Raw genomic sequence first — 9,430 nt, forward strand, 5'->3', positions numbered from 1 at the left:
ACCCCTTCCCCTCCAAAGCCTACAACCCCTGCCCCTCCAAAGGCTGCGTCCCCTGCCGCTCCAAAGGCTGAGTCCCCTACCCCTCCAAAGGCTGCGTCCCCTGCCCCAACTACAACCACAAACACAGCTCCAGCTGCAGCACAGGAACCATCAAGGGACCCTAGCACTGACCAGGAAAGGGTAACTGAAAAGGTAAACTAAATGCAGGCCAGGGGCTAGTTTTAATTAGGTAAAATGTATAGCAAAAATAAATACAAATACACCAGGACATAGCATAGGAAAATAAGAACATCTTGGAGCTATTACTGATTCAGAAACAGTAGTTTAGTAGTCGGTCTGAATACATTTAATACTGAATGCTGATTTTGAGATTTTTGTTATTGAGCAGTCACATGGATGAATATACTGTATTTGATCAATTCCATAACAGAAATAGTTGTTGATCATTTGTATTCACTTCTTTTGTTTGTTCAAGTTGTTTTAAAATGTAGATCTTTGCTAAACATGCCACAGTGTGATATTCCCATATTCATGACATTTATCATGTTTAGAAGTATTTATAAGTGGTGCATAATATAGGCTACTGTAATTAAAGTACTGTACATTGTGTATTTCTGGATATGTGCATCAGAGCATGAGGGATACATTATACATGTGGTTTGTCAACCAGAGCGCATTAAGCAATCCCTTGGTGAAGCTCTATACTGCTGTTTATTTCTGGTCTTAGAATAGCATCCCTACTATCACTATGGGCAGCCGCAGACGTTAAGCATTTAATAGCAACAGTATGTATACTGTGCCATACCATAGAACTGGTGGTCATGGGGCTTGAAATAGCACTCAAGGAAGGGTGTGGTCCAACAGTCTGCCACTGCCACTTATCCAACAGTCTGCAGTACCAAAGGCTATATAGTCCACATCTGTCAAGACTCAAGATAACACATATCCCATACTGTCCTCTATGTCATTCTCTGATTGCCCTCGCCAAGCTTTATAGAGGTAGAAGAAACACAAAACTTAAAAATAAATGTTTTTTTCTCCACTTACAGGTGGAATATTCTCCAGAACAAATCGCTGGTACAGTATCATGTCTTGCTTTGCTAATTGCTGTGGTTCGAGGGAAATGAGACAAACAACTTCTGATTGACCCATCTTGTATCCACAGAGTACAAAGAGGCTTTCTCACTGTTCGACAGGACTCCAACAGGTGAGATGAAGATCACTTATAGCCAGTGTGGGGATGTGTTGCGGGCACTGGGACAGAATCCCACCAACGCAGAGGTGATTGAAATACTGGGAAGGCCCAAACCAGAGGGTAAGTTCAACAAGCTGTCCAGATCAGAAAATACATGTTAGAACTCTGCTTTGAATAGATATTTTTAAGCAATGGAAGAAGTCTAACAATTCATCATCTTGTACAGTACCGGGTATATCACAAACAGTAGGCTATGTAATAAAGCCACATGTACCACGTGATCAAGACATTGCAGCAAAATGTGAAATTTTCCTGGCTACAGAACCATCAGAGATGTGCCAACAATAACTCAATTTTGATCTCTGGTATTAATGGTAACACTAGTGGCATTTATTATTAGCACAAGATGGATTATACCCACTGACTTTGATACATGATAATGAATGAGACTTGTTCATATACACATGGGGATGTAGTTTGACTAGTTTCCCAAAACAGCCCCTGGTTTTCCCACAGCTGGACAATAGTGCAACACACTGTAAGGCTGGATTATTTTAAACACCAAAGAGAGCAGTTGAAATGACACATGGGTTCACAAACGCACACGGTGACATAAGTGTGAAGGTGTGAACAGGATTATGGATTGTTTCCACTGTATGTGACCGACCCATCATGTCCCAGGCCGGCTTTGATTCTGTGACAGAGGACGTGGCAGGATTAGTCGAGTGAGAATAATGTTGTGACGTTCTGTTTGATTTGATGGAGTATGACTGACGGAGCAAATCACACTAACAACTGACAAGCCATGTATTCAGAGATGCTTTGTCAACTGCTAAACATGGCTCCAGTGAAAGCTTGTAAAGGCATTAATGAAACATCCATCATGCCACTGATCACAGATGCTTTGTCAACTCCTAAACATGGCTCCAGTGAAAGCTTGTAAAGGCATTAATGAAACATCAGTCATGACCTTTGGCACTGCTACTCCTATTATGTGATCTGCAGCATCACTTCTGTTCAATACTGAATTTGCACATGTGTCATGTTTTAGGAAAGAATCTAAATTTAAGAATATGAAGCCATTCTTTCTTCTTTGGATCCACATTAGCTTCTAAGTGGTCCCTAGTCTACCTGGGGTCCGCATGTTGTTGCCTCTAATACGTAAGACCCATTTCAGAGTTGTCGTTATTTCTACAGATATGAGCACAAAGCTGTTAGACTTCGACACATTCCTGCCCATGATGCAGGAAGTGTCCAAGCTCACAGACAGAGCCACCTTTGAAGACCTGGTGGAAGGTCTGCGCGTCTTCGACAAGCAGGGAGACGGCACTATCATGGGAGCAGAGCTTCGTCACGTGCTTGCCTCACTAGGTGTTGTATTAATTTGATATAATCAGTGTCACCTTCTCCTCAGTAGTAGTAGTAGTACTAGTAGTAGTAGTACTATTTATTATTATTATTATTATTATTATTATTATTATTATTATTATTATTATTATTATTATTATTATTATTATTATTATTATTATTATTATTATTATTATTATTATTATTATTGCTATATATGCTATACATGTGCATCTCTCTGATTATTATAGAACCTGCTTCTCACTGCGTTCCCATGGGTTACATTAACATTTTACTGTCTGAATGTATATCCGACTATTAACTTACTAACGATGTAACCTTTATTTCTTAGAGGTTAATTTAATGTATTGAATGATGAGAGAACTGTTTGATCTAGGAGAGCGGATGACTGAAGAAGAAGTGAGCTCGTTGCTAACAGGACAAGAAGATGCCAATGGCTACATCAACTGTGAAGGTGAGGATGGTGTTGCAATTGCTCCCTCTAGTGTTTGGTCCTCGTCAAGTGTATTGACATGCCCACAGTCTATTTGTTTGTGTATTCATCCATGTGTTCTTTTACAGGGTTTGTCAAGCACATCATGACCCGTTGATCAATTGTGTAAGTCCATTCAAGAAGTTAATTTTCTGCCAAGGACCTCCATAAGGCATAAGAGAAGATTTGTTGACATTCTATGAAAATGGCAGATCTATAAGCTCACAATGAGTGTGCAGATAGATCTGCTATTTTTGAATGGCCTGTATTAAACATGTTTAAACTGTTCCTCATTTTCCTGGGGACCCCAAGGACCCCACTTTGAGAACCATTGATTTAAGGGTATCTGTCAGTAATAAACAACTCTGGTGATTTTCTTGTATTTTGCAGTGACTTAAGTTAAATAAATAATTGCTGAACCAGAATAATGAGAAGATTGGGTACGTTGATTTATAACCTCTGTCTCACTGTCCATCCAGGTGAATGCTGTCATTCCTCTGGAGTCTTGACTCTGCTGATGTTTTCTGTGAATGTAGCCATTTGAATAAATTGTTTGTAAATTGTACTATGTTGTGTAATGTACTCCGTGAATGGATGGATGGATGGATGGATGGATGGATGGATGGATTTTATTTTGTCATTGAACACAGTTTACACACATGTACAACGAAATTGATATGTTGGCATCACTCCAATGCAGTACAAAAGTAATCATAATGTGTTAGTAGTGTACCAATAGTAGTAGTACCAATAATACTCTATACTCTATCTCTTGGTCAGAGAGTTCAAGAGGACAATAACTGAGGGGAAGAAGCTGTTTCTGGATCTGGTGGTTGAAGTCTTGAGACATCTGTAGCCCTTTTTCCTCTGTGAATGGGAAGGGTGGAACAGTCTGTTGTTGGGGTGGGAATGTCTGTTACAGCAGCGTTTCCCAAACTTTTCTGGATCAGGGCCCACATCTAGAAAGTGTTTGCGGCCCACCCATCTGGCCGCTTGACACGGCAGCGTATACTATAAGTTCCTATTTATCGGTATCATGATGAAAATACTTGTATTTTTTTCTACTTCTATAGGCTACATAGGTGGTGCGCTTTTTGACTTTCCTGGCTTCGCCCTGAGTTGGCTAGTGTCAGTTAGCTTGCCACTAGTTCCCTTTGCCACTAGTGCCCTGCCAGCCTCATCCTTCTCTCTTGTTATGATTCATACATATTATGTAATAAGACTAGGGACCTATCGTGCGCAATGCCCCAGTGTTTTGGTAATTATTTTGGGCCCACTTGCAACATCCCTGTGGCCCATTAGTTTTAGGAGTCGCTTTGCATAACATTATCTACTGTATCAACAATGCAAGGTCAAATCATGTCAGTGGCGGCTACTGTATACTGAAGTAGGGAGAAGAGGAATGGTTTTCCAAAAACAACACATTCAAATTTAGGCTGCGCTTTGCCATGTGTTAATATCTGGATATGTACATAATCCCTCTCAGATCGACTAATTATTAAGCACACCATACCAGAAATAGTCTGTCTCATGACATGGACTTGATCTGTGGCAATTATCTGTTATAAAACCACCTGCCACTGACAGGGGTGAAACACAAAACACAAAACACTGCAGGCTGAGAAATGTTTAACCACTTTTAAGCCCCATATGGTTGAGCAGCAGAGAGAGAGAGAGAGAGAGAGAGAGAGAGAGAGAGAGAGAGAGAGAGGCAGGGTTATGAGCAGCAAACATAAATTATATAACTTCAGTTTCCTTTGGATAAAGCAGTGTTATACAACCTTTCTTCCAGAAAGTGTGAGAACAGATGGCAGGTCTGACAGTCTAAAAAAGAAAGAAAGAAAGAAAGAAAGAAAGAAAGAAAGAAAGAAAGAAAGAAAGAAAGAAAGAAAGGGGCTTGACTATACTATTCATTATTGTTTGTTCTTTCCTTTATTATTCATATTAAATAATTAACTCAATCTTTGTTATATACTAACTCTACTTTGTCATATTAAAAATTAGAATTGCAATTCTACAAGCTCAAGGCATTGTGACAATGCATGAATGTAGATCTGCTTTTATTTTTATTTTTTAATTACATTTCAACACAGGTTGAAATTGGATAAAGTCCTATAATAAGACAAAGGCAATAGCAATAGTTTGCTCACTCCAGCCTGAGAAAACGGCTAAGTGATCATGTGCCCGAAAATATTGCCCACCCCTGGTTTAGGATAGATCCATCAACAGTATTCTCAAAAATGCAGTATTGATGAATTCCCCCATTGGACAAAGCAATTATTTGGATTGAGTTTTTGGGTTACAGTGAACTACTTTTGGTAAGTGGTACCTTTTGTTACTTGGCCTAGAGATGTGGTCATCCTACGCCTTATCATAAGAAATATACTTCGAACAAGGTCTCGGCCCAAATTGCCTCATATATCTGTCCCCCCTCCCCTGATGGGGGACAGATAACCTGTTATGCACAAGACCTAAACACTCATGACACCTATTGGTATACACCAGTAGTGCAGCCTGTGCAGCACAAGAATCTGTTATTGTTCAGTAGCCTGGTTTCCAGCCCATAGACCCCGCCCACTCGACTGAGCACACTGGTTCTCAGAGTCTGACAATCAGGCTAATTATTCAGAGCAATTAGGATCAAGCCCTGTAAACCTACAGCTTAGGCCTCAGCTCAGACTTAAGCCTACAGTTTAGGTTACCGGTAGTTTATATCTAAGCCCACATCTTAGGTCAGTGAAAACATGTCTTCTGTCATGAAATCCAAATCCAAAATGAGCTACATGCATCAAATACTGGAACTCTAGCTCCTGAATAGTAACTGCATATGCCGGGATCAGAATCTGACAACTGTGCTAATTTAGAAAGAGAAGCACTGGGTAAGTGGACTAACTTAATGCTGCCTAAAGGGGATATATAGCCTCCCCTTTTGTTGGAGGAAACCATACACCCCTGACCATTCATCTGCATCGCCAGCCGCCCTGAATGGCTGCAATAAGTTAAAGTAATAATGAAGAAGGTGCATTCATAGTTCAGCCAACAGTCATGTTCAACAGTCATGTTCAGACAACATGACTCCCAATACACACCAAGTACTTGGCTTGTCCAAGTAACCACACCCCAACCCTTCCAGTCCTGTTTAAAGGTTACCCTTGAAGGATAAGATTTTCAAAAGTGTAAGCAATTAGTTGCATTAAAATGATGGCAGTCAAAGTGTTAAGACTTGGGCCAACCTTTGCCTGAACATAAAACATCTATATTTGTGAAGAGCATGTCTGATAATACAGCATGTTATGCATGTTTAATATAATATTCAAGGATAGGGAGATGATATATGTTGATGAGCAAACATTGATGAACAAAGACTGAATAAGGAATTTGGAGATTTAAGAGCGGAAAAAGCCCCCTCCAAATATTCCATGTTAAGCTATGTACGATACTCAATCCTGGCATAGTAAATCAAACATTCAATCAGAAGTCATTGGCATGTCCCATTGTCCTAACTACAGTGACCCACAAGTTGGTGAACTGTACGAAGAACTGCCTAGGATAACCTTTAAGAAACCTAAAAGACAAATTGGTAGACTCAGATTTCTTCTCTACAAACCCAACTGGGTGACACCCTTACCAGGAGGTAATTTAATCTTAGGTTGATGCACAGATCTTTAGGGATATGATACTCTGCAGTCTGCACCACAAAAGAGAAAGTGGTGTGCGACTGCGTATTGCCTTAAGTCATGCAGGGATCTCATAGGCCTATACTTAAGAACTTGTGAAATATCCCACATAAAATAATCATCATCATCGTCATCAACTTTAGTAGAGGGATAATGACTTATTAAATATATTGTGTACAGACTTCATTGTCAAGACAACATTCTCATACGGATCGAGTTCAGTCTAAAATGTGTCTTGGGGCGGGATACTGTTAGGACACGTAACCATGCATGGTGTTGTCGTTGTTCTGCATAGTGCAGGATAGTTGTATAGGTTCTATACTATTGTATACTGTTGTTCTGTATTGACGTTGCTTCTTATTGTTTTTCTTGCCTTTGTATACAACTAGTTAGGGAAGGTTAGTGAAATGTGTGGAAAATCTGCAAAACAAATGCTAATCACTAGCTTTCTTCACAAATGTGTTCATAAAGGTGTCTAATATAACCTCTCAATTTGTTCCAACCCAACTCCCTTGGGAAACGTTGTGACAGCTGCTGAAAGTTGGGGTACCATTAATAACCTATGGCATTGGCAAATATTTAAAAATGAGGTTTTTCATGATTCTGAATCCATTGCAAGCATTATTGCACGAAAAACACTCCTTGGGCTAAAAACGGCCATAGCCGTCATCACAAATGTGATGAGGTCAGCACATTTGGGAACATTTGGGAACATTTTGCCTCATATAGGTTGTAAATGGTACCCCAACTTTCAGCAGTTGTCATTGTCACAAAGTTTCCCAAGGGAGTTGGGTTGGAACAAATTGATCAGGTGATAGTAGACAGTATGAACGCATTTGTGAAGAAAGCTAGTGGTAAGCATTTTTTATTTTGCCACACATTTTGATAACTTTTCTTAACTAAACAGCACTTTCCTTCTGTACTCAGTCTTGAGAACCAGTGTGCCTGAGGTGGTGCATGTCAGCCTGCTAACAGACAGGCCAGTGTGCCTGAGGTGGTGCATGTCAGCCTGCTAACAGAACCAGTGTGCCTGAGGTGGTGCATGTCAGCCTGCTAACAGAACCAGTGTGCCTGAGGTGGTGCATGTCAGCCTGCTAACAGACAGGGATTAGTAAGGTGGCCTTGAGAGGCTCTTAGTCTGACCCTCATTGAACTCACAGGCCGTGATAAGTCCCATGCAGTGATGGAAAGTATACCCAAGTACATTTACTTACTGTACTTAAGTACAATTTTGAGGTATTTGTACTTGAGGATTTCCAATTTCCAGTACTACTACTCCACTACATTTCAGAGGCAAATATTGTACTTTTACTCTACTCCATTTATTTGAAAACTTTAGTTACTAGTTACTTTGTAGATGTTGATTATTATTACAAAACACAGTTCAACACTATATACATTTCAACCATAACCATTTGAAAATAGCATTGGGACGCATTGTGAATGTGAGCTTGTAGATCTGCTATTTTCAAAATATTTGTATACATTTGAAAACCTGAAATGGGACATTCTGCATAGTAGTAGGCTACTTTCTACTTTTGGTACTTTAAGTACATTTTGATGCCAATACTTTTGTACTTTTACTGAAGTACATTTTGAATTCCGAACTTTTACTTGTAGTACTCAAGTACAAAAGTAGTACTCAAGTACAAAATGTGAGTACTTTTTCCACCACTGCTGAATGATGATAAGTCCAAATCATCTTCAACAACAAGCATAAAACTCACTGGCTCCATACTGGCAGCTGTTGTCCTGGGAGAATATTCAAGAGATGAGAGAGCGAGAGAGAGAGAGAGAGAGAGAGAGAGAGAGAGAGAGAGAGAGAGAGAGAGAGAGGGGGGGGAAAATGAAATGGGGGATTGGGGAGAGTCCAGCCTTGCCACGACGTCATCCCTTCAACATTCCCATAGAAATGTTGACCGTCAATAATTCCCCCTCCTGTTTTCCGGAGCTGAATGGTTTCTCGGTCCAGTGTGAAAGTTGGCAGGGTGTGTGATAGTAAAAGGCCACAGGGAGGCCAGTGAAAGAGCAGCAACACAAGGGTGCACTGTTTATTAGGGCTGTGGGCCTCTGCTGTTTTATTTTATGCATGTCTCGACCTTTGTGTCATTGTGTGCCTCACTGCCTAGTCTACTCTCTCTCTCTCTCTCTCTCTCTCTCTCTCTCTCTCTCTCTCTCTATCTCTCTCTCTCTGTTTCATTTAGCCACCCACACTGTAGCCTCGGAAACCCTTTACCTTTTATTAAACCCACACTGTAACTCATAATCTTTGTTTTATCTAAGGATATGCCTACATTACATGATTTACACACACACACACACACACACACACACACACACACACACACACACACACACACACACACACACACACACACACACACAATATAATATTGTATATATATATATATATATATATATATATATATATGCATACATACATACACACACACACACACACACACACACGCGTGCAGTGCATGAAGGCTTTTGAATGTCTAAGGGCTAAGGCTTACTTTAAGCCTCTCCTCGTTTATGTCTGGTGACTAGAGTCACTGAGGCAAAATTGTTTCAGCACTTGTGTCCAGACTGTCAGAATATGCCGGGGGATGGATGGATAATCATCTGTTCTGAATAGAATCGGGTGATGTGCAGACAGGTTGCATTTAACAGGAGACGGCATCAGAATGTTTCCCAACAGCGCCTCCTCTCAGGCTG

At 40.3% G+C, this 9,430-nt stretch overlaps 1 protein-coding gene across 1 annotated transcript; it reads left to right on the forward strand.

Annotated features, from left to right (window-relative positions):
* The first annotated feature begins 1,048 nt into the window (after positions 1 to 1,048).
* On the forward strand, positions 1,049 to 3,574 carry LOC306915284 (myosin light chain 1, cardiac muscle-like). The gene is made up of 6 exons (XM_079492583.1): positions 1,049 to 1,077; positions 1,166 to 1,315; positions 2,393 to 2,566; positions 2,940 to 3,017; positions 3,125 to 3,161; positions 3,515 to 3,574. The coding sequence occupies exons 2-5, from the start codon at positions 1,213 to 1,215 to the stop codon at positions 3,151 to 3,153; spliced, it is 384 nt and encodes a 127-aa protein (XP_079348709.1). The 5' UTR covers positions 1,049 to 1,077; positions 1,166 to 1,212; the 3' UTR covers positions 3,154 to 3,161; positions 3,515 to 3,574.
* Positions 3,575 to 9,430: the final 5,856 nt, after the last annotated feature.

The sequence above is a fragment of the Electrona antarctica genome, assembly GCF_951216825.1.
Source record: "Electrona antarctica genome assembly, chromosome: 22".
NCBI lineage: Eukaryota > Metazoa > Chordata > Actinopteri > Myctophiformes > Myctophidae > Electrona > Electrona antarctica.

What these genes read in the sequence shown, in the direction of transcription:
- LOC306915284 (XM_079492583.1), top strand. Translation starts at nt 1,213, where the DNA reads ATGAAGATCACTTATAGCCAGTGTGGGGATGTGTTGCGGGCACTGGGA. An exon ending in GGGAAGGCCCAAACCAGAGG is followed by an intron (nt 1,316 to 2,392) that starts GTAAGTTCAACA and finishes TTATTTCTACAG; the next exon opens with ATATGAGCACAAAGCTGTTA. An exon ending in TCACGTGCTTGCCTCACTAG is followed by an intron (nt 2,567 to 2,939) that starts GTGTTGTATTAA and finishes TGTTTGATCTAG; the next exon opens with GAGAGCGGATGACTGAAGAA.